General features: G+C 41.7%; 1 protein-coding gene across 3 annotated transcripts in view; it reads right to left on the reverse strand.

The window, feature by feature from the left end:
- Positions 1 to 9269: 9269 nt before the first annotated feature.
- The window catches only part of trip13 (thyroid hormone receptor interactor 13), a 32256-nt gene continuing 13677 nt past the window's right edge, over positions 9270 to 27848 (reverse strand). For 2 of the 3 annotated variants that reach the window (XM_060900288.1, XM_060900289.1), the window contains exons 5-14: positions 27295 to 27350; positions 27113 to 27203; positions 22698 to 22770; positions 22538 to 22601; positions 22342 to 22428; positions 19197 to 19303; positions 14552 to 14705; positions 14263 to 14375; positions 10197 to 10266; positions 9270 to 10104 (exon numbers count right to left, since the gene is read on the reverse strand). In XM_060900288.1, the coding sequence (XP_060756271.1) occupies positions 10009 to 10104; positions 10197 to 10266; positions 14263 to 14375; positions 14552 to 14705; positions 19197 to 19303; positions 22342 to 22428; positions 22538 to 22601; positions 22698 to 22770; positions 27113 to 27203; positions 27295 to 27350 (911 nt within the window). In that variant the 3' untranslated portion in view covers positions 9270 to 10008. Of the gene's footprint in view, positions 10105 to 10196; positions 10267 to 14239; positions 14376 to 14551; positions 14706 to 19196; positions 19304 to 22341; positions 22429 to 22537; positions 22602 to 22697; positions 22771 to 27112; positions 27204 to 27294; positions 27351 to 27848 lie in introns of all 3 variants that reach the window. The other variant, XR_009650733.1, reaches the window with a different exon arrangement.

The raw sequence follows: 27848 nt of genomic DNA on the forward strand, positions 1-27848 counted from the left end.
GTGTACATCGAGATTGAGTGGAATAACTGTTTTATTCTCTCCACATTCACTGGATTTTGAGAAATAGAGGATTTTTTTTTTCAAATTCGATAAATAAAAACTTTATACAAAACGTCCGACAAAATCATTTCCGCTTTGAATGTAAACAAACCGGCGAAATGACAGGAACAATTTGTGAAAATGCTATAATAATTCTTGAAAAATAAAAAAGAGACACGTTCTTACCATCAAATACTTTCATTCCATATTTTGTTGCTTTTTTTTGGAGGGGGGGTTGTTTTCGGGTAGAGTTTTATTTTGTCCTTGGTTGGTTCATCAATGGGCGGCACAGTGGTGTAGTGGTTAGCACTGTCGCCTCCCAGCAAGAAGGTTCTGGGTTCGAGCCCAGTGGCTGACGGGGGCCTTTCTGTGTAGAGTTTACATGTTCTCCCCATGTCTGTGTGGGTTTCCTCCACAGTCCAAAGACATGCAGGTTAGGCTAACTGGTGACTCTAAATTGACCGTAGGTGTGAATGTGAGTGTGAATGGTTGTCTGTGTCTATGTGTCAGCCCCGTGATGACCTGGCGACTTGTCCAGGGTGTACCCCGCCTTTCGCCCATAGTCAGCTGGGATAGGCTCCAGCTTGCCTGCGACCCTGTAGAAGGATAAAGCGGCTAGAGATAATGAGATGAGATGTTTCATAATTTGGCTGAAACACAAACTGAAGTATTCAAGTGTGAACAGAAAAATCCCAGTATGAGCTAATGTCCCAATTTGAGAAAGAAAACCCCAATGCAAACGGAAAAACAGGAACAACCCATTTTGAGCCAAAATGGGTAAGTGTGAACAGAAATATCCCAATATTAGTAGAGATGCTACATCATTTGGCTGAAACAAACCAACAAACTGAAGTATTCAGGTGTGAACAGAAAAATCTCAATATGAGCTTAAAGTGCATATCACGGGTAAATTTAGGAGCAAGATCAATGTAATTCTCCTATTTTATATTAAACTTTGGTCAAATATCTGCCACATTTTGCATTTTGTGCAATTTTACCTTGTGCAATACCAGAAAAATTCAGTTGAAATCAAGCCATTTGAGGCGAATTTGTCCACCTCTGAAAAAACTTGGCATTTGGATTTCCCAGGAAACACTGATTTTCATGACGTTGCATGCGGGACGCCTCCTTCTGAATCCTACGTCAGCGCTGGTTTTGTTTATGAGAAAATGACCTGGTGGTTACAGGTCCAGGGTGTACCCCGCCTTTCGCCCATAGTCAGCTGGGATAGGCTCCAGCTTGCCTGCGACCCTGCACAGGATAAGCGGTGATGGATGGATGTTTGGTTCAGCAACACACTCTGCTATTTTGTTTTTCTCTACTCATGGTATATGAGCTGATAGCCTAGTAGTAGAGTAGCCAATCAGAGCATGCGATTGCTCATATCCAGTGAATGTGGAAAAAATAATTTAAAAAAAATAAGAGAAAAAGTCTGGAAATAAATAAATAAATAAATATGCAAATAGTTTCAGAACTATATTTTCGTCCAAGTTACTTCTCATGTATAACTTTGGGGTTAAACTTCAAGCCATGTTCAGGGAAGAATGTGATTTTGGCTTCATAACAGCTGCCATAACGGTTTGTAATGTGTTTTTGGATATTGTTACAGATATAAAAATGTCACACAGTGTCAGAAATCCGATATCATCTGTCTGTTTGAGATAGTGAACAACTCTGATAGTGCACAGTTGATGATTGAGACAGTGCTAAACTTGTGGCTATAGTTTTCTCTTATATCTTCACTAAATAGTTTTGTCGTTCCTAAGAAAACTTTAAAAAAAAAAAAAAACTAACAGCAAACTTGATTATATTTAGGGTTTATGTGAATATGTACATCTCAGCTTTCACTGAACTATTATTACATGCTTGCATTATTAGACAGGATCTTTGCAGAATTCTCACTTGATGATAAAGTTTTAAAAAATGCAAAAAAGAAAAGTCTCTCTTAAAAGTTGATCTTTTTTCCCCCTGGTCCACGCATATTCTTCACTTGCTTGAATCAATTCTCTGCTCATCTCATTTTTCCATGAGCTTTGTCTCCCACCAGACTGTAAAGCGACTGCCCCGATCTGTGTGGTCGATGTGGCCAGCCATAATGACATATCCAGCTGTGGTTATGGTGTTGCGGCTCCACTGAGGTTACTACCCATCTGTTGATGCTCTGATGTTGTGGATATTACACCACACTTACAGATTTCGCAGGTGGAAACGGGCCAGAAGGAGCAGACTCGGAGTCCGGATTCAACTCTCATGTTGAACCTTTTCTCCCCCCTTTACTTTAATTCTATTAAACAAAGCTCAAGCACCAAACGCCTGACCTCGGCTCCTTGGCCACATCCAGAAGTTCACTAACCCGTTGTTTGGTGCGTCTCCATTGGCAGGTAGATTGACGTTTTACTGCTTGAGGCGGCATACCTGGGCGGTGGTTGAGAAGACAAACATGGTGGTGTTTGTTTTGTTTAAAACGTTGCTGGCAATTTTAAACCACAAGGGAATGAGATTAAACCTCAAACAATAAGGCCTTTGATTCAACTTTTTTTTTTCCGCTCCACTCTTCCTCTCACAGTTACGATTAAACAGCTGCCTGATGTTTTGGGCGAAGTCAAGAGCAAAGAAAAGCCTCTAGACATCTTAGTTATGGGGTCATTTTTGCTTTTCATTCAGTTGAAGTGGTTTTTTTTTTTTTTTAAGACGCTACAGGTGTCTGAACCATCACAGGTAAAGACAACGGCAGGAATTATTTAAAAATGTCTGAAATGCTAGAATGTTAAAATGCATTTTAATTAAAAGTTTAAAGGAACAGTCCACCGTACTTCCATAATGAAATATGCTCTTATCTGAATTGAGACGAGCTGATCCGTACCTCTCCGAGCTTTGTGCGACCTCCCAGTCAGTCAGACGCGCTGTCACTCCTGTTAGCAATGTAGCTAGGCTCAGCATGACCAATGGTATTTTTTGGGGCTGTAGTTAGATGCGACCAAACTCTTCCACGTTTTTCCTGTTTACATAGGTTTATATGACCAGTGATATGAAACAAGTTCAGTTACACAAACTGAAACGTGGCGATTTTCTATGCTATGGAAAGTCCGCACTATAATGACAGGCGTACTAACACCTTCTGCGCGCTTCGGCAGCGCATTGATACCTTCACTCGGAGTTGTACCATTTTTTTTTTTTAGACAGGGCGGACGGACCAGGGCATTCGCCCGCCTGGCCGTGCCCGACGAGGAGCGCTCTCAGCCGGCTTGGGAGGCAGACGGCAGCCCCTCCTGGAAGTGTGGTTTTACCATGGGCCTCATGCGGAAAAATGACAAAGTCCCAGTTTTACCACGGGGCTCGAGTTGTACCATTTTTTTTTAGACAGGGCGGACGGACCAGGGCATTCGCCTGCCTGGCCGTGCCCGAAGAGGAGTGAAGGTATCAATGCGCTGTCGAAGCACGCAGAAGGTGTTAGTACACCTGTCATTATAGTGCGGACTTTCCATAGCATAGAAATTCGCTACGTTTCAATTTGTGCAACTGAACTTGTTTCATGTCACTGGTCATATAAACCTATGTAAACAGGAAAAATGTGGAAGAGTTTGATCACATCTAACTACAGCCCCAAAAAATACCATTGGCCATACTGAGCCTAGCTACATTGCTAACAGGAATGACAGCGCGTCTGACTGACTGGGAGGTCGCACAAAGCTCGGAGAGGTACGGATCAGCTCGTCTCAATTCAGAGAAGAACATATTTCATTATGGAAGTACGGTGGACTGTTCCTTTAAGGACATGCAACGTTCAAAAGACTTTGTAAGGAAATAAAAGTTTACACTTCCAATAGCTCGTACATGAGTGACTTTTTTTTTTACTCATATACTAGCTAATAATTAGTAATAACCGTCTCTATTCTAGCCACTTCTTGTTGTGTTCAACGTCCGATGGGTATTTCTTAGACAATTATTACTTGAAAAAATAAATAAATAAATAAATAAATAATTCATTCATTCATTCGCATTTGGGACACAGCCATAACCAACACCATGGCAGAGTTTTCAGAATCGACTTATTCAGAGAAAACATTTAAATCAGAGCCTGATTTTATAAGGACTCGTCCTTACATGCCTTTATAACTAAATAATTACACTTTTAACAGCACCTGCAGCAGGCATATAATACTGTAACTACATTCTTCATATAATACAGGAGGTGAGACAACAAAGGACATCAATATTAAAAGATCAGGAGCTTTGTACGTTCATACTATCAAAGGAATTCAGTGCATGTTTAACGTCACACCTATGCAGAGATTTCACTTGAGTAGCTGCTGGAGTACACCAGCACAATCTAAGTTCTATCGTAGCTCCTTAGCTTGAATGTAAACTGCCATGATATTCAAGTTTATCAACTATCAGTTGCACCAAATTATGGTTTCAAAACAGCCTTAAGTTGAAAATTTATAGGTGTAACTTTCAGCACAAATAAAACCGCTCAGTGATTCTGTTCAAAGTGAACAATGCTGCTACGTTCAGAGTAAAAACACGATACACATTTACACCTGTAAAGTCATTTTGTATCGATCGACTTTTAGATGATGTAGAATTGGTTTTACTAACCTTTTAAACTTATCTAGGCTTTCTGCAAACAGCACATTAGGTAGATAAGGAGCTGGTTTCACAAACGTGTAAAGGTTCTTACAGTGGTGCTGAAAGTTTGTGAACCCTTTAGAATTTTCTATATTTCTGCATAAATATGACCTAAAACATCATCAGATTTTCACACAAGTCCTAAAAGTAAATAAAGAGAACCCAGTTAAACAAATGAGACAAAAATATTACACTTGGTCATTTATTTATTGAGGAAAATGATCCAATATTACATTGGCAAAAGTATGTGAACCTCTAGGATTAGCAGTTAATTTGAAGGTGAAATTTGAGTCAGGTGTTTTCAATCAATGGGATGACAATCAGGTGTGAGTGGGCACCCTGTTTTATTTAAAGAACAGGGATCTATCAAAGTCTGATCTTCACAACACATGTTTGTGGAAGTGTATCATGGCACGAACAAAGGAGATTTCTGAGGACCTCAGAAAAAGCATTGTTGATGCTCACCAGGCTGGAAAAGGTTACAAAACCATCTCTAAAGAGTTTGGACTCCACCAATCCACAGTCAGACAGATTGTGTGCAAATGGAGGAAATTCAAGACCATTGTTACCCTCCCCAGGAGTGGTCGACCAACAAAGATCACTCCAAGAGCAAGGCGTGTAATAGTCGGCGAGGTCACAAAGGACCCCAGGGTAACTTCTAAGCAACTGAAGGCCTCTCTCACATTGGCTAATGTTAATGTTCATGAGTCCACCATCAGGAGAACACTGAACAACAATGGTGTGCATGGCAGGGTTGCAAGGAGAAAGCCACTGCTCTCCAAAAAGAACATTGCTACTCGTCTGCAGTTTGCTAAAGATCACGTGGACAAGCCAGAAGGCTATTGGAAAAATGTTTTGTGGACAGACGAGACCAAAATAGAACTTTTTGGTTTAAATGAGAAGCGCTATGTTTGGAGAAAGGAAAACACTGCATTCCAACATAAGAACCTTATCCCAGCTGTGAAACATGGTGGTGGTAGTATCATGGTTTGGGCCTGTTTTGCTGCATCTGGGCCAGGATGGCTTGCCATCATTGATGGAACAATGAATTCTGAATTATACCAGCGAATTCTCAAGGAAAATGTCAGGACATCTGTACATGAACTGAATCTCAAGAGGAGGTGGGTCATGCAGCAAGACAACGACCCTAAGCACACAAGTCGTTCTACCAAAGAATGGTTAAAGAAGAATAAAGTGAATGTTTTGGAATGGCCAAGTCAAAGTCCTGACCTTAATCCAATCGAAATGTTGTGGAAGGACCTGAAGCGAGCAGTTCATGTGAGGAAACCCACCAACATCCCAGAGTTGAAGCTGTTCTGTATGGAGGAATGGGCTAAAATTCCTCCAAGCCGGTGTGCAGGACTGATCAACAGTTACCGCAAACGTTTAGTTGCAGTTATTGCTGCACAAGGTGTTCACACCAGGTACTGAAAGCAAAGGTTTATATACTTTTGCCACTCACAGATATGTAATATTGGATCATTTTCCTCAATAAATAAATGACCAAGTATAATATTTTTGTCTCATTTGTTTAACTGGGTTCTCTTTATCTACTTTTAGGGCTTGTGTGAAAATCTGACGATGTTTTAGGTCATATTTATGCAGAAACATAGAAAATTCTAAAGGGTTCACAAACTTTCAAGCACCACTGTATAACCTGTACAATTCAATTGAAAAACAAAAAAATTTGTTAGGGGGAAAAGCAAAATCTAAAAAAATTTACAATAAATTGGTTGCATAAGTGTGCACACCCTTAAACTAATACTTTCCTGAAGCACCTTTTGATTTAATTACAGCATTCAGTCTTTTTGGGTCGGAGTCTATCAGCCTGCCACATCTAGACTTGGCAATATTTGCCCACTCTTCCTTGCAAAAGTGCTCAAAATCTGTCAGATTGTGAGGGCATCTCTTGTGCACAGCCCTCTTCTGGTCACCCCACAGATGTTCAATTGGATTTAGGTCTGGGCTCTGGCTGGGCCGTTCCAAATCTTTTTCGGGGTCATTGTCATGCTGAAAGATGAAATTCCTCTTCATCTTCATAGCAGACACCTGAAGGTTTTGGGCCAAAATTGACTGGTATTTAGAACTGTTCATAATTCCCTCCACCTTGACTAAAGCCCCTGTTCGAGGTGAAGAAAAACAACCCCAAAACATGATGCTGCCACCACCATGCTTCACCGTGGGTATGGTGTTCTTTTGGTGATGCGCAGTGTTGTTTTTGCGCCAAATGTACCTTTTGGAATTGTGGCCAAAAAGTTCAACCTTGGTTTCATCAGACCATAACACATTTTCCCACATGCTTTTGGGAGAGTTGATGTTTTGTTTTTTTTCAAAATTTAGCTGGGCTTGGATGTTTTTCTTTGACCCTACCTCATAGTCCAGACATATGGAGAATACGGGAGATTGTCGTCACATGTAGTACACAACCAGTACTTGCCAGAAATTCCTGCAGCTCCTTCAGTGTTGCTGTAGGCCTCTCGGCAGCCTCCCGGACCAGTTTTCATCTTGTCTTTTCATCAATTTTGGAGGGACGTCCAGTTCTCGGTAATGTCACTGCTGTCCCATATTTTCTCCACTTCTTGATGACTGTCTTCACTGTGCTCCATGGTATATCTAATGCCGTGGAAATTTTTTTTGTACCCTTCTCCTGACTGATACCTTTCAACAATGAGATCCCTTTGAGGCTTTGTAAGCTCTCTGTGAACCCTGGCTTTTGCTGGAGGATGCAACTGAGTAAATGTCTGAACTTTATTTGGGGTTAATCAGAGTAGAGGTCTGCGCGGGTCGGATTTTTCAATCCCGCTCCCGCCCGCATTGTGCAGTCCCACTCGCATTGTGCAGTCCCACTCCCGCACGCAAAAAAATTATGATTTTCAGTCCCGCTCCCGCCTGCCATATTTTGTCCCGCTCCCGCCCGCAAATCCCGCATGATGCAGACGTTCGCGTTATTTCTCAGGAAAGTTCTTGTCTTGACACAGCGTGATGGTGCCCCGCCCCCTACTTTGAGTGGATTTGAGCATAAATATCTACAGCTCACATTTGTTATTGTTTACGTTGTTTCTGAATTTAGCATGTAGTATCTATAATAATAATAATAATTAGTGCTGTCAAACAATTAAAATATTTAATCGCAAATTGCACATTTTTATCACATAAGAAACCATTGTAATTCTCTGATCAGCATAAAAAAGTGAATGGGCTTGCTTTGTACCAATTTTTTTTTATTTTTATTGCAAAGCAGAGCTAGTAAAAGAAGTGAATTGATTTACTGCTTGCGTTAGTCTACAACTTTAATCAGAGAGACATGTTACACAGTGACGGTAGGCTTGACTCAATGCTATCCCAGAAATCCTTCCTGTAATATGCAAATTTGGCTGTCCAATCAGAGGCGGATTTCTGGGATAGCATTGAGTCAAGCCTACCGTCACTGTGTAACCTGTCTCTCTGATTAAAGTTGTAGACTAACGCAACAAGTAAATCAATTCACTCATGGTTCTCTTGCTAGCTGGGTGTGAACTGCGAGTCGTTAGAGTGAATAAAGAATTTCCCCTGAGGGTGATTAATGGCAAGTTTAAGATGCCATTTCTCACTCAATCTGGCAATCTGACTTTCTCTGCAAATTTAGGTATCTTAAAATGTTTTTATTAATGCCAAATAAAATATCCAGCACAAATTATATATGATAGACATAAATTAATAATTTATAAATTTTATTTCAAGCACGTTTTTAGTTAGCGGGACTGCAGCTTATCACCGCTCCCACCCACGCCGCATATGTGCACTCCCGCTCCCGCGCGCATATGTGCACTTCCAGTCCCGCCCGCGCCCGCAATGAGCTTTCAAAATTTGTCCCGCGCCGCACTGCTTTGCGGCGGGTCCCGCGGGACTCCCGCGGGAGTGCAGGGCTCTAAATCAGAGTCATTTTAATTGATGGCAGGTGTGAACCCCAAAAAGACTGAATGCTGTAATTAAATCAAAAGGTGCTTCAGGAAAGTATTAGTTTAAAGTGCATATTCTGGACCAATTTCAGGTTTTTTTATATGAAAGTATGTCCCTTTACACACTCATCCAGAAGGGTAATTTTACACAAGGCCATTTGTCTACAGCAGAAAAAAATAAAATAACAAAACGCATCTGGAAAAATCCCAAGGGAGTCTGGAGCCAGATTCGTGACGTCACCTGCGGAAGCGCCAGCAGGCTGTGAGAGCTTTGCACGGTTTCAGTGCACAGCCTGTGTAGACTAAGCGCTTCCATTTCTCCCTCATTGTCCGGTCTTTTGGGAAACGATGAGTACTAATCCCATCAAGATTGGTGTTGCTACACCCTCCTACGATACATCTGTTAACCATTTTAATAATTACGCGATAATGTTGAAGAAATTTGCAGAAAACCACCAGGTTGTTTTCTCATAAACAAACCAGCACTGACGGATTCAGAAGGAGGCGTCCCGCACGCGACGTCACGAAAATCAATGTTTGCCGGGAAATCCAAATGCCACGTTTTTTCAGAGGCGGACCAATTCACCTCAAATGGCTTGATTTCAGCTGAATTGTTCTGGTATTGCGCAAGGTAAAAAAAAAAATTGCAGAGAATGCAGAATGTTACAGATATTTGACCAAAGTTTAATATAAAATAGAATTACATTGATCTTGCTCCTGAATTTACCCGTGATATGCATTTTAAGGGTGAGTACACTTATACAACCAGCTTATTGCATATTGTACCATGATCTCATTTATTTATTTCTGATGTTTGTTTTTTTTTACATCAGAAAAACGTATCATTTTAACAGGGTGTGTACACTTTATATCCACTGTATAGTTTTAATACAGATTTTTAATACGCCATCTAGTGGTGATAGGATAAGTTGGAGTCCCAAGAAATATTTTCAGCACATTTTAATCAAGAACTGTTTTTTTTTTTTAAATACACATAAAATCACAACAAACATTTCTTGTTCATGCACAACTTAAAAAAAAAAAAAGGGTTCATGTGTGTCCATTATGGCACGTTTCTTTGTAGACAGACTCCTACATGCATCGTAACACAAATCCAACAGTGATGCTGGGAGAGAACCTGGAGCTTGGCGTATGAAGAACCATTATATCAGTTAACCTAAGACAAACCTGACTAACTACTTTGTTAAGAGGAACTTGTTAAAAAAAAAAAAAAACTTATGCTCATAAAGTGCTCAAGAAGAGACAACACACGAAAGCTGAAGCTAATGGCATCATCATCATCATCATCCAAGTCATTAAAGTTCAGTACATAACAGGTAGAATCAGTGACGGACAGAACAGTGACATTAGATAATGATACCCTTTCACCACTAGCTTACACTCATATACAGTTACCCAGCTTCTCCTGTTGCTTTATCTGATGAGCCACGGCCTTGTCCATGGCGCTCAGAAAGCGCTCGACCGTCATCACAGATGTCTAGAAACACAGAGCAGAGTATGAGAGATGGCTCGGCGAGTCTAGATTCTAGTAAAACGCACTACTTTAGCGCTAATGGTGAAGGACAATACCTTCGTGTAAAGTGCATGAGCCAAAAAGGGAATTTTCCTCAAGGTGCGTCCACTAAGGCCTACGCTCTTCCTGTTAAAGAGGAAAAGAAGCGAATGAAAATGACCACCGTTACCATGAGCTCATTTATTTATTTCTGTCAAAAATGATACTCTCCAGCCCATAAGTCACAATACTTTCTTTCTAACAGGCACAATTTAAAAGAGACCAGATGATAAATAACTTCAACTAATGCAAAAATGATCCAGGTTTTGAATCACAGTCTCAATTCAAAATTAAAATCTAAAGCAGATCCATAAACTAAGACAATAAGACAAGCCATTTGATTAGGACAAAAATAATGGCACCATATAAAAGGAGGATGTGTTTGTGTGTCTACAGTAACGTTCTGCATTATACAGTCCTGTGCAAAAGTCTTCGGCTCCCCATTCTTTTTTCCATACAAACTTTGTTACAGATTTCTCTCTCTTGACTTCTACATTATCGAGTCAGTACAGAAACATTTTTAGAGTCCAAATGTTCGTTTTCCAGCACAAAATTAAACGTAACAGAAAAAAAAAGTTTGTATCTGAGGAGCATATTACATAAGAGATCACTTTTCAGATTATAAAAAAGAAAACATAATGAAGGCGACTGGGTTTTGGAGCAAAATTAAGAAGCGAGTGTGACAAAGTGTCCAGAAGAACTGTGGCTGGTTCTGTAAGATGCTCAGTAAAACCTACAGCTCATAAAACTGCAATTAGTGTACCTGAGACTACCTTTTTTTTTTTTTTAAAGGGTCATCTCACGCCGGGCGGCATGGTGGTGTAGTGGTTAGCGCTGTCACCTCACAGCAAGAAGGTCCGGGTTCGAGCCCCGTGGCCGGCGAGGGCCTTTCTGTATGGAGTTTGCATGTTCTCCCCGTGTCCGCGTGGGTTTCCTCCGGGTGCTCCGGTTTCCCCCACAGTCCAAAGACATGCAGGTTAGGTTAACTGGTGACTCTAAATTGAGCGTAGGTGTGAATGTGAGTGTGAATGGTTGTCTGTGTCTATGTGTCAGCCCTGTGATGACCTGGCGACTTGTCCAGGGTGTACCCCGCCTTTCGCCCGTAGTCAGCTGGGATAGGCTCCAGCTTGCCTGCGACCCTGTAGAAGGATAAAGCGGCTAGAGATAATGAGATGAGATGATGAGATAATGAAGGCGACTGGGTTTTGGAGCAAAATTAAGAAGCGAGTGTGACAAAGTGTCCAGAAGAACTGTGGCTGGTTCTGTAAGATGCTCAGTAAAACCTACAGCTCATAAAACTGCAATTAGTGTACCTGAGACTACCTTTTTTTTTTTTTTAAAGGGTCATCTCACGCCGGGCGGCATGGTGGTGTAGTGGTTAGCGCTGTCACCTCACAGCAAGAAGGTCCGGGTTCGAGCCCCGTGGCCGGCGAGGGCCTTTCTGTATGGAGTTTGCATGTTCTCCCCGTGTCCGCGTGGGTTTCCTCCGGGTGCTCCGGTTTCCCCCACAGTCCAAAGACATGCAGGTTAGGTTAACTGGTGACTCTAAATTGACCGTAGGTGTGAATGTGAGTGTGAATGGTTGTCTGTGTCTATGTGTCAGCCCTGTGATGACCTGGCGACTTGTCCAGGGTGTACCCCACCTTTCGCCCGTAGTCAGCTGGGATAGGCTCCAGCTTGCCTGCGACCCTGTAGAACAGGATAAAGCGGCTACAGATAACGAGATGAGATGAGATCTCACACCAAATATTGACTTTTTCATTTATTATGGCTTACTGATTACTGTTTATAGTATTTTTTTTAACGTTAAAACATTTAATTTCATTGTTTTTAAGCCATTTTTGGTCGGCAGCATTTCTTTACACGTACCTAAGACTTTTGCCAGTGTTGGTGTTGAGTCACTAAAGCTCGAGTCCAGTCTCGAGTCCCCAGTGTTCAAGTCTGAGTCAAGTCCAAGTCATTAAAAAAAACTGAGTCGAGCCCACTATTGATCCGAGTCGAGTCTGAGAACAACACTCCAACTGCACCATTTGACAGTGGCTGTTTTAGCCATAGACATATAAACATAGACGCCGCCTTCTGCGTAGAATCATATGTCATCCTCGCCGCCATATTGAATGTGGCAAAGTGGAGATTCTTCAACCGTCTCTGGTATAGCGTCTAGACAGTAGCCGAGAATAAAGATGCCTCATTCATGTGCTGCGTTTAACTGTACCAACAGGTTTACCGTCCAAACGAGATCACATGGGATTACCTTTCACAGGTGAGACTGGAAAAATACTTTTCATTGTATTTGGTCATTATAACGTAATTTTACGAACAGACTTTTCTGACTTTGTGATTAATATGAAGTCTCGCGCATAATAGCCGCTCGGTGAAACCTGTCTCCAAACAACGAAGTATTTCCTTCGTAGCTACGCTGATTGTTGTTAGTTGCTTAGCTAACTTTTCACATACTATGTAGGTTTCCCAAAAATAAAGCCATGAAAAAGCAGTGGGAGACAGCTGTGCGACGGGAAGGGTTTTCTGCTACTCCGTCATCCATGCTCTGCAGTGAACACTTCAGAACGGAGGATTTTGACAGAACAGGTCAGACAGTCAGGATCAGAGAGGGAGCTGTTCCTTCAGTCTTCAGTCTCCCAGCTCATCTCCACCGGGTAGGTGTAGAGTTATAAGCAGTGAGAATTAGATAATACAGTGCCACACTATGATGAACGTTTTTGAACGTATGCTGAATGTTTTTAACCTTTCTGAATGTGAAGGAATCAGTGATGTATTTTGTTTTGGTATGACGTTAGAACCTGGCCGAACTCAGTTTGGCGGTCATTCAGCTCACTTTATTCAACAAGAGTAGGTCTGTGTGGTGACTCAATAAATAAAACGGTACATTTTTATTTTCATTCACTATTTCCAGTTTTTCCACTATTTCCATCATTTATCATATTCAGTCTTGTAGGTTGGTTATTGTGGCCTCAGGTTTTGGTAGCTTGCTACGGTATGCTGACTGATTAGCTTACCTGAGCTATCTATCGCGTATCTGTCGCTAGTTTGCAGTGTACAGGGTATTTCGCACACTATTTATAACCATCACATTAAAAGTTATACATGTTGTTTTGATGCCCGTTTGTTTCCCAAATATATACGTGTGTGTTTTAATGGGTGAATAAAAGGCATTGAGTTAAATATTATTGTAGAAAGGGGCTTTATGAAGTTCAGTCCATTTACTTGCATTGGTTTACGGGGAAGATTTGCCACATCAAATATGGCGGACACTCTGACGTATCCCAGCAACGGGCCACCAGCTCAATGCGGCGTCTATGTTTATATGTCTATGGTTTTAGCGCCATGTTTGTTCCTGAACATGACGTATGAACAGGTGAATGTGTTTCTCTTTATCAGGGAGCGTGAAGTATTCGGTCAGAGATGGTTGGGAGACGGATGCAAGTGCAGAGGGTGTGTTTATTAATACAAGTGAAGACGGTAAACAAGCCAGAACGGCGGGCAAAATCGTAAAACAGTGAAACAGGCGATAGGTCGAGTGAGGCACAAACAGGCTATCGTAGATTTGGCAGAATCAAAGACGAGAAACAGGAAAAATCAGGGATCAGGAAACCAAACAAGGAAATAAGGCTCGGTAATGTGTCAGCAAAACAACTCAATACTTCGAAAAGTGAGTGCGTTTTCACAGTTTTTATACAGGCGTGCTGATTGCGCCTTAATCCTGTGTAGACGCGAGTCGTTTATGGTGCGCGAGAGTCTGCTTGGCGCACGCGCTGTCCGGAACGCGCCCGAGAGTTTATCTGATGCACGTGCCAAAGTGCGCAGGTGTGACGCTCTTGCACGAAATTGGTACAAAATTTAATGTAGATATAAATATCTCACATTATTATGGTATGTTACAAAAAATAAAGAAAAAATCCGAGTCCTCGTCTCCAATTTATGAGTCTGAATGCAGTTAATGCACGAGTCCGAGTCCTAGACTGGAATGCTACAAGCCTGACTTTTGCACAGTATTGTGTATCACTACTATGTGTGTTGTCAAAGAGAACCCAAGACTGACATAAAGATCAGGTGAAGACTGACTCTGCGATTTTCTGCAGATGCAGACTGAGCTCGGTCACTTCACTCTCGATGTAGTCCAAAGTATCAAGCTCCTTGAGGTTCAGCAGCTGCTGCCGTGGGTAAATGATCTGCCGCTGGATTTAAAAAATAAATAATTTATTTATATATCAGACACACACACACACACGTTTAGTGTATTTACCCTTATAAAGCTACTGATCTGATACTGATATATTCGTAAAGGTGTTCCAATGCCTCCGTTTAGGCAAGCTGTGTACAACTTCACACTGTAGATTTGAAACACACACACCTTCATGAGCTCCTCCAGACAGGACAGGTAGATGTTGAAGATGGCTTGGGTGCTTGGGAGGCCGATATACTGCTTTATATCTGCTCTGTCCACGAAGGCCAGGTCGATCTTCTCCGTTACGTTGGAGGTAGTGAGGATCACCACGTTTGGATGTCTAAATCACAAGAGGTAATAACTCTGCAATGGTTTTCATTTCAGATGATTCAAGTCAGCTACTTTAAAAAGCGATCCTGCAGCGGATTTACTCTTGAACTTATGTTAAGTAAAGGTATTCGTGGATTTCAACACTCAAACATTCATTTTCGGAGACCAAATAGTGTTCTAGAAAAATTTATTACCAGACGGGCCTCCTGCACAAGTGACGTATTTTGTTCCAGTTTACGCTGAAAAGCTGACAACACATCGGCATACCAATTACAATTCACCAGGTCAAAGTCCCTTCCCACACCATGTGGCGCATAGGGCGGCGCCAATCTCCGTTTCCGTAGCCCTCGGCCTCTCGCCTATTACATAGCTAGGGTTACAGTCCGGGGGCTAGCCCTCTGGTAACCGCGAGAGTTTGACTCCCCACTCGCATCTGTACTGCAGCGTGCCTTGCCAGACGACAGTAGGTACCATTTTTATGATGGTCTTTGGTATGGCCTGATCGAGAGACGGACATGCTAACCACTAGGCCAACTCCTGGTATATTCACCAGGTAAGACACTGATAATATACCAGGGATGGATCCGGACTGATGCACGTGCAGAAATATGTGCACCACTTGGTCATCAGGCGTTTGTTTACTTTACGGCTTGCCGGTTACATGAGCTATAGCTACGCTCAACCAACAGACCAGGCCGGGACGCGGTCATAGCGGGCTGTGTCTGCCCTCTTCGGAAAGTGCTCGGCATGCTCCACGCCCCTGTGAAAATCCATAGCGATCTGGTAAAATTAGTGAAAATATTTCTGCAAATGTGCATCTGTCAGATTCTTGGGCTGGATCCGTTCCTGTATACTACAAAGAATCATGGTAGAACAAAGTTGAAACTAACTTCCCGGTGGTGTTGTCGTCTGTTGCCGCTCGGCACTGCATTGGCGGACTTCTGGAGCTGAACAATGGGCAAATATTGTTCGCACGGCATTGTCTTTTTTTTTCCTTTTCTTTCTGGAAGCCTCCATTCATCTTGCTTTCAATTCCGTCGATTCATCGAAACAGGATGATTCAAAACGTTCGGAGCACAAGTCGGGCACCACAGGCAGATTGTTTTGAGGTCTTCCGATGGCATGAATCCGTTTCTTGTGAATAGTTGGACGATTCTGGCCAGGTTAAACAGTGAAAAGATATCTTCTCGTCTTTTTGCCATTCATATGCTGCACAATGAGGCATACTTTACTTATTTAAAAACATACATTTGTTAAAAATACTTGTAAAACTAGCAAAACCACACTGTAAGCGGAGTATATAAACAGCCGAGTTGCTCCAAGCTTCCACTACGCCACGTCATCGCATACGTCCCTTCTGCAGGAGGCCCATCTGGTATTTTAATAAAAATTAAATTTTCTAGAACACCATTTGGTCTCCGAAAATGAACGTTTGACTGTTGAAATATATGAATACTTTTACTTAACATAAGTTTAAGAGTAAATCCACTGGAGGATCTCTTTACGACACTGAACACCTTGCTTTAGCTTTTTTTGAGGAACTATGGAATATTTCAAGTTATTTCCAAGATAGAAAAACTACACAGCAGTACTCGACTACATAGACAACTGTGAAGAACATAAAGAAACAAAGGTACTTTCAAGACCATCTTTGAGGAATGTACAAGACATTCTGTGGCACTTAGCAATTTTCTCTCTCTTAAAATACTTATTGTGGCAGCAGGGGTGTGGCCAAGCAGCAGTCTGTGAATGGAGGGTGGGGTCAGGGAAGGTAAGTGGCTAAGTCATTACACCTGGTGTCAATTAATGTGTGTGTTTGTTTGTTGCAGGGATGGAGTATAAAAGGAGGGGGAGAGCAGAGAAGAGTCTCCCCTGACCAGAACACGTGTGTGTTGCGTGTGTGATTGTGTGAGTGAGAGAAGCTGAAAAGCTGATGAAAATCTCATCTCATCTCATTATCTCTAGCCGCTTTATCCTGTTCTACAGGGTCGCAGGCAAGCTGGAGCCTATCCCAGCTGACTACGGGCGAAAGGCGGGGTACACCCTGGACAAGTCGCCAGGTCATCACAGGGCTGACACATAGACACAGACAACCATTCACACTCACATTCACACCTACGATCAATTTAGAGTCACCAGTTAACCTAACCTGCATGTCTTTGGACTGTGGGGGAAACCGGAGCACCCGGAGGAAACCCATGCGGACACGGGGAGAACATGCAAACTCCACACAGAAAGGCCCTCACCGGCCACAGGGCTCGAACCCGGACCTTCTTGCTGTGAGGCGACAGCGCTAACCACTACACCACCGTGCCGCCCCGCTGATGAAAATAAGTAAAATAAAGTGTCTGTGTGAACACCAACTCTCGCCTGCCGTGCTTCTGTGCTCCACCCACATCAGGGATTACTACACTTCTATATAATGAACATTAGAGCAGTGAAGCTCCACTCACGGGGGTTATAGATTCTGTCCCGAGTGTGAGAATTCTTACAAGAACAGCAGCCATTTTAACAAACATCCCAAACACTCCGTTCTAAGGTTTCTTGATAGTTATTTCTTATTGTTGAGCGTGTAAATGATAAAATATTGGTGTCTGAATGCGTATAGTCCCATAATGCACTGCAAGTGCATGTCAGGTGGATTCAATGCTGAGATATTGTTGCAAGCAGAGCATGATTTTTCTCTCTCTCGCCCCTTTCTCATTCTCTCTGTATCTACGAGTCCTTCTCTCCATGTCCATCTCTCCCTTTCTCTGTGTTTCTTTCTCTTAAAAGGAACAGTCCACCGGACTTCCATAATGAAATATGCTCTTATCGGAATTGAGACAAGCTGCTCCGTACCTCTCCGAGCTTTGCGCGACCTCCCAGTCAGTCAGACGCAGTCAGACGCGCTGTCACTCCTGTTAGCAATGTAGCTAGGCTCAGCATGGCCAATGGTATTTTTTGGGGCTGTAGTTAGATGCGACCAAACTCTTCCGCGTTTTTCCTGTTTACATAGGTTTATATGACCAGTGATATGAAACAAGTTCAGTTACACAAATTGAAACGTAGCGATTTTCTATGCTATGGAAAGTGCGCACTATAATGACAGGCGTACTAACACCTTCTGCGCGCTTTGGCAGCGCATTGATACGGAGCTCAGATATCAATGCGCTGTCGAAGCGCGCAGAAGGTGTTAGTACGCCTGTCATTATAGTGCGGACTTTCCATAGCATAGAAAATCGCTACGTTTCAATTTGTGTAACTGAACTTGTTTCATGTCACTGGTCATATAAACCTATGTAAACAGGAAAAACGTGGAAGAGTTTGGTCGCATCTAACTACAGCCCCAAAAAATACCATTGAATGAACGGAGAACTGAACGAACAACTGAAAGTCAGATTGTGTCAAAACAATCGGCCACAAGGTCAGCCTTCAAGAAGCGAGAACACAGACGGGTAAGCTCCGACTCTCATTTGGATACAAAACAACATGTTGTTTACCTGCATTTAGATTAATACATGTAACTTGTATTGTGTGTTTAAGTTAGTGGTATGAGATTATTTAATTTGCTTCAGAATGTGATCGTCTCAGTTCATCTGATTATTTAATTAGCCTTTTACGTTTTATCAGTGAAAATGCGTGCATGTATGTTGCATAAGTTATAACGCCCATCCTCTTTTAATGAGAGTCAACCCACAATCAATGAAGTCAAATCAGTCTTAGTTGAGCAAGTCGGTAACGGGATTTCTTACTTTCACCAGAAATTTTTATTTATATGACTTTGGTCTATAGCTGTAAAAGGCCTCGGCCTTAAAACCGGTTACCGCTATGACGTCACGCATTCAGGGCTGGCTGGCTCAGCGGGGCAGCTCGAATACCAACTTTGCGCTCGATTTTAACCTCTCAGAAATATATATTTTTTATTCCCATTTATGCAGCATACAAGAGTCAAGGATGGAGATACTATCCACTCAGAAATTTATTTAAAAATAAAGGGTCTGCGTATCTGCTTTAAGCTCTCTTCAACTCTGTCTTTCTCCCTGTCACTCTTTAGCTCTCTTCATCTGTCTCTCTCTCCTCACACAACTGTGTGACAGACCCTTTCTCACACACACATACAGCAGGTTTCATTTTGTGAACTAAAAATACAAGTAATGGACATGTGCATTTCGAGGAGGGGGGGACGACTCTCAAATATCGCTATTAAGTTTATACACTCACAAAAATCGCCATGTCAAGTCTTGGAGGTCCATCGCCATGGTTAATTAGAATGGCTATTGTGAGAGGAGAAAACCTGACTTTAAAAAAAATCATCACTCAAAATACAATTGTTTTGTCAACCTTTTTTTTTTTAAATTACTTCTATTTTACACAAAACTCTAATGGAAACCTGCCTGGGCACTCACTCTCTCTTTCCCTCTCTTTCTCTCGCTCTCTCTCTCACACACACACACACACACACACACACACACACACACACACACACACACACACACACACACACACACTTTATTCCAACCGTTTGATCTGGTCCAGCTGTGTAAGGACAGAGTTGACCACTCGGATGGCATCTGAAGGTTCGGTTCCAGCCTGAGAGGCGTTTCTCGCTGCTGTTAGACTCTCCACCTGCACATAAGCACCACAGCTGTCAACCACATCTGTTAATGTTATAACAGTTTCAGGAAAACCTAACCTAATAACGTTAAATCAATTGCAAATATACTGTAATTGCAAATACCAATAAGTAGTATTGTCTTGAAAATATCAGCAGGAATTTTAGACTTTATCTGACTTTTCATATTTGATTCAATGGATTATTTATTGACATTATGTTGAAAGAGTGTGCTACTCCCAATATACAAGAATAAGGGAGATGTACAGAGCTGCAGTAATTACAGAGGAATAAAATTGATGAGCCACACCATGAAGCTATGGGAAAGGCGAGATTGAGAAGAGAGGTAGCAATCTGTGAACAGCAGTACAGGTTTATGCCAAGGAAGAGCACGACCTGGAGAAGGCATACGACAGAGTGCCGAGAGATGAGTTATGGTATTGTATGAGAAAGAGTGGAGTGAATGAGAAGTAGATCAGAGTGGTGCAAGACATGTATGAGAACGGTGAAACAGCAGTGAGGTGTGCAGTCGGAACAACTGAATGGTTCAAGGTGAAGGTGGGACTCCATCAAGGATCTGCTTCGAGTCCTTTCCTGTTTGCCACAGGGCTTTGAACCAGAATTTTTTTCCTATTGGTTCGTTCCGAACAGAAACGGAATTTTAACGTTTCCGGTTTTGGGTTCCACCATTAAATAGACGTTCCCGAACCGGTTATAACAAAAAAATTTCGTTCCCGGAACGGTTAATTACGTTCCCTGTCAGCTGTTTAACAAATGGCTATAAAGTTATGTCTCTGTCTCATCCAGCTTAAGCCAAATGTAGGCTAATTCTATTACAACCTTCATTAAATAAGACAAGAAATAATTCAAAACAATTATTATTTCAAATGTTGGTGATTTGGATTCTCAGTATGTCTTCCCATCTACACAAACAGAAAAAGTGCCAAAAATGAAAGATAATTCGTTTAGTGTGTTACCAAAGGCTAGTCAGGCCCTATAGAGGGCTACCGCATGACGTCACCGCGCCGCGAGATTTTGTTAGGCGCCATATTGGAAGACCAAGAACACATCTATGCAAGTACATACATACATAAAACAAACTACACCTGAAATGTAGCCAGGGCCGGTTCTGCCCTAATCTGGACCCGGGTGCAACATCGCGCAACCCCCCCCCCAAAAAAAAACAAACAAAAAACAGTCTAAATCAGGACAACCATCACATAACTATAACTATAAACATTTTATATCAACTATTTTAACTAAATGGGCTATAATAAATAAGCCTGCAGGCAGCCACGGCGGGCTGCCTCAGAAAACTAACCATTCAATGACAACTGAAAGCCTGCAGCCACGGCGGGCTGCCTCAGAAAAGTAACCATTTGTCCTACCTTAAAACTCGTTTTGCATTTTCTGCCTCCTTTTTTGTATTTTCGACCCTCCGTTTATTTTCTTTCCTTTTCTGAAAACCCGATTTGTGTCCAGACATTTTGTTCTGCTACCAACGAACTAACTCGTCAGGTCTCGTCTCTCGAGCCCGCGATGATTCCCGTGGGAAGGGCAACAACTGATACATTTTTACAAACAGCCAATAGGGAGGTTGCAACGTTCAGGCTCTTCTTTGCTCAGACACTCAGTAATGCACTTACTCACTTATCATCACGTGGAGATGTGATAGTAGTCCACCTTCCCGCTCTCTCCATTCAGTCAGCTAACGTCACACAGGAAGTGAACCCCAGCGGGTCATAGAAACTTGCGCAGGAGAAGAGTGACTTTATTTGTAGGCTACGGAAACTTTGAGGAACGAAATAAAAACCGGTATTAGCCGGTTACCATTATTTTTAATAAGCGTTTCTGTTCCGGAACATAAAAAATAATAAGTTTCTGGTTTCGTTTCTGTTCCATGTGAAATAGAAAAAGTTCCCGGTTTTCGTTCCTTGAACCGGTTCAAAGCCCTGGTTTGCCATAGTGATGGATAGCTTGACGGACGAAGTGAGGCAAGAGTCACCATGGAACATGATGTTTGCGGATGATATTGTGAAATGTGGTGAAAGTAGAAAGGAGGTTGAGTTGGGTTTGGAGAGATGGAGGGATGCATTGGAATGAAGAGGAATGAAGGTGAGCAGGAGTAAAACAGAATACATGTGCATCAGTGAGAATGGGGATGAGAGTGTAGTGAAGATGCGAGGAGTAGACGGAAAGAAAGTTGGTGAATTCAAGTACCTGGGGTCAACTGTGCAGGAAAATAGGGGCTGCGATAGTGAGGTGAGAAAGAGAGAGAGAGAGAGAGAGAGAGAGAGAGAGAGAGAGTGCAGGCAGGATGGAGCAGTTGGAGAAGGATTTCGGGAGTCATTTGTGATCGGAAAGTCCCAGCAAAAGTGAAAGGTAAGATGTATAAGACAGTAGTGAGACCAGCTGTGATGTATGGATTGGAGACCGTCCCCTTAACGAAGAGACAGGAGGCAAAGTTGGAGGTGGCGGAGTTGAGATGACAAGGTTGGACAGGATAAGGAACGAGCACATCAGAGGGACAGCACATGTGGAGAGCTTGGGAATGAAGCTGAGAGAGATGAGACTGAGATGGTATGGATGGGCACATCCTGAGAAGAGATGCAGAGCATGTTGGAAGGAGAATGTTGAGGATGGAGCTGCCAGGCAAACGAAAATGAGGAAGGCCAAAGAGGAGATACATGGATGTGGTGAGAGAGGACATGAAAGTGGCAGGTGTGGTAGAGAAGGATGTGGAAGACAGGGAGCAACGGAGACAAACAATCCGCTGTGGCGACCCCTAATCGGGAGCAGCCGAAAGATGAAGATTATGTTGAAAGAAGTGAGATTCTTGTGTGCAACTCCTTTGAGAACCTCAACAGCTCCTCAAAAATGTAGGAAGTAGAAAGTAGCAGTCCAAAAAAAAAAAAAAAACAAACACCCACACACTTAACAGGCGCAAACATGTGCATGTGGCCTGCCAGATACTTATTAACACGGTAAATGACAGGAAGCTAATCATCTAGTCAATCATGTTCAGCCTTAAAATTACAACTGTCAAGTTTACCTCATCAATAAGGACAAAAACAAGGGCCTCTTTCTCATCTATCAACTCTCGAATCTTCTGAAACATCTTCGTGACCAGTTTCCCGCTCTGTAAAACACCAAGCCGGCTATTTACGGAATGCTATTATCTTCCGTTTATGTTTATTATTTCATTAATTACTGTACATTTTGTTTTATGAACCAGGGATTAATCATACCTCTGAAAACCATTTCGAGAACAAACTGTGGCTGTTGATTTCTACAAATTGTCCATAGGAATATCTGTGAAAATGTGGAAAAAAAAAAAAAACCACATTGAAACAAAGACTAAGCAGGTGACGCGGATGTTCATATTAGAGCTCCTGTAAATCTCCTGACCGTCCTGAGAGTCTGATGGAGAGTTTCTGTGCCAGCGCTTTGCACAGCGATGTCTTTCCTGTGCCTGGAGGTCCTGCAGGATTCAAAACAATCATTCAGCCAATAAAATACGTACATCTGTCTACAAGTCTATCCATCTTCTTATTTATACATTCATCTGCCTGTCTGTGTATTTCTGTCTCTCAATCCATTAAACTGTGTCCAAATATGGCCTGCAATCTTCTTCTATCGATCTATCTATCTATCTATCTATCTATCTATCTATCTATCTATCTATCTATCTATCTATCTATCTATCTATCTATCCACCCACTCAGCTTGCTTGAAATCTGTATGCATCTATACATATCTATAGTCTGCCTGTCTGTCTGTCCATCCATCTCTCTATATCCCTCCCTCTTTCTCTACTCATCCATCCATTCATTCATACAGTGGCATGCAAAAGTTTGGGCACCCTTGCTAAAAATGTCTGTTACTGTGAATAGTTAAGTGAGCAGATGAACTGATCACCAAAAGGCATGAAGGTAAAGACGACACATTTCTTTTCAGCGTTTTATGCAAGATTTGTGTATTATTTTTGTTTTGTACAATTGGAGAGTGAAAAAAGAAAAGGAACACCATGCGAAAGTTTGGGCATCCCAATACATTTGAGTCCTCAGGTAACTTTTACCAAGGTTCCAGGCCTTAATTAGCTTATTGAGCTGTGGCTTGTTCAAATTCTTCATTAGGAAAAGTCAGATGATGCAGATTTCAAAGCTGTATAAATTCTCTGACTCCTCAAACTTGTCCCTAAAATTAACAGCCATGGGCTCCTCTAAGCAACTCCCTCGCATTCTGAATAATACAATAATTGATGCTCACAAAGCAGGAGAAGCTACAAGAACGTAGCAAAGTGTTTTCAGGTAGCCGTTTCCTCAGATCGTAATGTTATTAAGAAATGGCAGTTAACAGAAACAGTGGAGATCAAGGTGAGGTCTGGAAGATGAAGAAAACTTTCTGAAAGAACTGCTCGTTGGATTGCTAGAAAGGCAAATAAAACCCCTGTTTGACTGCAAAAGACCTTCAGAAAGATTTAGCAGACCCTGGAGTGGTGGTGCACTGTTCTACTATGCAGCGACACCTGAACAAATATGACCTTCATGAGAGAGTCATCAGAAGAAAACCTTTCCTGCAGCCGAGCCACAAAATTCAGCGTCTGAAGTTTGCAAATGAACATCTAAATAAGCCTGATGCATTTTGGAAACAAGTCCTGTGGACTGATGAAATCAAAATAGAACTTTTTGGCCACAATGTGCAAAGGTATGTTTGGAGAACAAAGGGTGCCAAATTCCAGGAAAAGAACACCTCTCCAATTCTGAAGCATGGGTGTGGATCGATCATGCTTTGGGGTTGTGTTGCAGCCAGTGGCACAGGGCACATTTCATTGGTCGAGGGAAGCATGGATTCGAATAAATACCAGCAAATTCCGGAAGCAAACATCACACCATCTGTAAAAAAGTTGAAGTTAAAAAGAGGATGGGTCCTACAATAAGACGATGATCCAAAACACACCTCAAAATCTGCAATGGAATACCTCAAGAGGCCCAAGCTGAAGGTTTTGCCCTGGCCCTCACAGTCCCCTGACCTAAACATCATTGAAAATCTGTGGATAGATCTCAAAAGAGCAGTGCATGCAAGACAGCCCAAGAAACTTGTAGAACTGGAAGCCTTTTGCAAGGACGAATGTGTGAAAATCCCCCAGGTAAGAACTGAAAGATTATTAGCTGGCTACAAAAAGTGTTTACAAGCTGTGATACTTGCCGAAGTGGGTGTTACTAAGTACTGACCATGCAGGGTGCCCAAACTTTTGCTTCGGGCCCTTTTCCTTTATTGTCATTTAGAAAATGTTAAAAGATGAAAATAAAAAATTGTTTTTGCTTAAAATATAAAAGGGAATGAGTCGTCTTTAACTTTATGCCTTTTGGAGATCATTTCATCTTCAACTTGCTTAACTGTTCACAGTAACAGCAATTTTGACCGGGGGTGCCCAAACTTTTGCATACCACTGTATACACACACACAGTGAGTCTGTCTGTCAAGTGCAATTTGTCAATCCATTGTTCCATCCTTCCATTCCCTACATCTATCCATCTGGGTCTCTGAATGCCTTTCTTGCACCATCAATATGTACCCATCTTTCTATCTGTCCATCTAGAGCACTACTCCTCCACCTTTCTCTTTATCATTATCCATTTATTCCCATTTCTGTCGATCCTTCCATAGTCAGCTGTCTGTTCATTCATTTATCCATCCATCTATCCATATAACTCATTGAATTCCTCCATTACACCATCAGTCTATACTTGTCTTTCCATTTGTTCATTTTGCTCTTTTCCCCCATCCATGTACTGTAGATACACACAATCCCTCCATATCATCTATCCGTTTCTATCTTTTATCTGGATCCGTCTACAAATTGCTATTTCTTTCACGCTATCCAGCCGTCTGCTCTATTCGTGTCCATCCGTCTTTTGTTCTACATGTATTTATCCATCCAATTTGTCCACATACGGTGCTGAGCGTAAATGAGTCCACCCCCTTTGAAAAGTAACATTTTAAACAATATCTCAAAGAACACAAACAATTTCCAAAATGTTGACAAGAAAAAGTTTAATAGAACATCTGTTTAACTTATAACATGAAAGTAAGGTTAATAATATAACTTAGATTACACATTTTTCAGTTTTACTCAAATTAGGGTGGTGCAAAAATGAGTACACCCCACAACAAAAACGACTACATCTAGTACTTTGTATGGCCTCCATGACTTTTAATGGCAGCACCAAGTCTTCTAGGCATGGAATGAACAAGTTGGCGACATTTTGCAACATCAATCTTTTTCCATTCTTCAACAATGACCTCTTTTAGTGACTGGATGCTGGATGGAGAGTGATGCTCAACTTGTCTCTTCAGAATTCCCCAAAGAAAATAATTTCTTTACACCACAAAGGTGAAGGCTACAAGAAGATCAGCAAAGCTTTACTTATCAATCAGAATACTGTAACAAAAGTGGTACAAAAATTTAAGAAAGATGGAACTGCAACCATCTCACAGAAATGTCCAGGTCGTCCACGGAAGTTAACACCTCGACAGGAGCGTCTTCTGATGAGAAGGTTGAAGAAAATCGGCATGCAAGTTCACTGCAGTTATCTAAAGAAGCAGAAAGCCAAACTGGGGTGACTATTTCCCGTCACACAATACGGCGTACACTGCAGAGGAATGGCATGCATGGATGCCGTCCACGAAAGAAGCCTCTCCTAAAGCCCAGGCACAAAAAAAGCCTGCCTAGAGTTTGCCAGGGCCCATGCTGACAAAGATGAAAACCACTGGGACTCTATACTCTGGAGTGATGAGACCAAGATAAATATTTTTGGAACTGATGGCTTCAAAACTGTATGGCGTCGCAAAGGTGAGGAATACAAAGAAAAATGCATGGTGCCTACAGTGAAACATGGTGGTGGCAGTGTCCTTATGTGGGGCTGCATGAGTGCTGCTGGTGTCGGGGAGCTGCATTTCACTGATTGCATCATGAATTCACAGACGTATTGCTCTATACTGAAAGAGAAGATGCTACCATCACTCCGTGCCCTTGGTCGTCGTGCACTTTTCCAACATGACTAAACACACATCTAAGGCCACTGTTGGATTTCTGAAGAAGAACAGGGTGAAAGTGATTCAGTGGCCAAGTACGTCTCCTGATCTGAACCCAATCGAACACCTATGGGGAATTCTGAAGAGACAAGTTGAGCATCACTCTCCATCCAGCATCCAGCCACTAAAAGAGGTCATTGTTGAAGAATGGAAAAAGATTGATGTTGCAAAATGTCGCCAACTTGTTCATTCCATGCCTAGAAGACTTGGTGCTGTCATTAAAAATCATGGAGGCCATACAAAGTACTAGATGTAGTAGTTTTTGTTGTGGGGTGTACTCATTTTTGCACCACCCTAATTTGAGTAAAACTGGAAAAAAAAAAAAGTGTACTCCAAGTTATATTATTAACCTTACTTTCCCGTTATAAGTTAAACAGATGTTATATTAAACTTTGTCTTGTCAACATTTTGGAAATTGTTTGTGTTCTTTGAGATATTGTTTAAAATGGTACTTTTCAAAGGGGGTGGACTCATTTACACTAAGCACTGTATCTGTCTGTTTCTATCTGTATCTAAGAATAAAGAGTGATGGACAGACAGTCAGATCAATCACTCATTACATCTATCAGTTTTGCATACAAGAGGATAAACAAAAAAAAACGGCAGCGTGTCCTGATTCGCTCAATCCAAACAAACCTTCTGATGGAAAAATTTGCTGTTTCATCAGATTAACATGTTCAAACACTAGAAGAGATTAATTGTTGAAATAATTCATTCATCCTTACCATGAAGCAACACAACACGATTCCAGGCAATTAAATTACTGTCAACGTTTTTGTCCGAAAAGAAGATTGCTGTCAAAACATAATCCAAGAGCTGGAGGGCAAAGTAAGAAAAATGTACACCATCACACTGGGTGTTTGTTTTACGATGATGTTGGTGAAAGATGTTTCCAAAAGGAACATACTTGTGTTTTGATTCCTTCTTCATAAATCAGGCTCTCCCAGATCCCATGAAACTCAGCTGCAAATCAAAACAAACAATCTTAATGGATTTTTTTTTTTTTTGGTATACCATTTTATTAATACTTAAGTTTCTCATTTTCTGAAATCAGAGAGTAATAGTGGGTTAGATTAGATATTATTATCGATTCGTATAAATCATGATACACTTTTCTGAAGGCTGTACACATAATGCCCTGTACATCTAAAACACCAAGTCACAGTGAAAAGTAACTGATTGGACGTTAAAATCTATTTCTGGACCCATCATCATCAGTTCATTACTTTCTTTTTCCATATTAAATGGCTTGGTTCTTCAGATTTTAAATGCATATTTTTAAGTGTTGACCAGCTGGATTGCTGTCGATTTGTTAGCAAACATAAATATTGATAATCCCGTCATCTGATTTTTGGTAGCAATCAGGGCTGGGTTTCCCAAAAGCATCGTGGCACAAAGATCATCGTTAAATAGTAGAGCGAGCATCACAATGAACACTCTCTCTCCCCCTAGTTAAGATGC

This window comes from Neoarius graeffei, chromosome 19 (assembly GCF_027579695.1).
Source record: "Neoarius graeffei isolate fNeoGra1 chromosome 19, fNeoGra1.pri, whole genome shotgun sequence".
In the NCBI taxonomy this organism is placed as follows: Eukaryota; Metazoa; Chordata; class Actinopteri; order Siluriformes; family Ariidae; genus Neoarius; species Neoarius graeffei.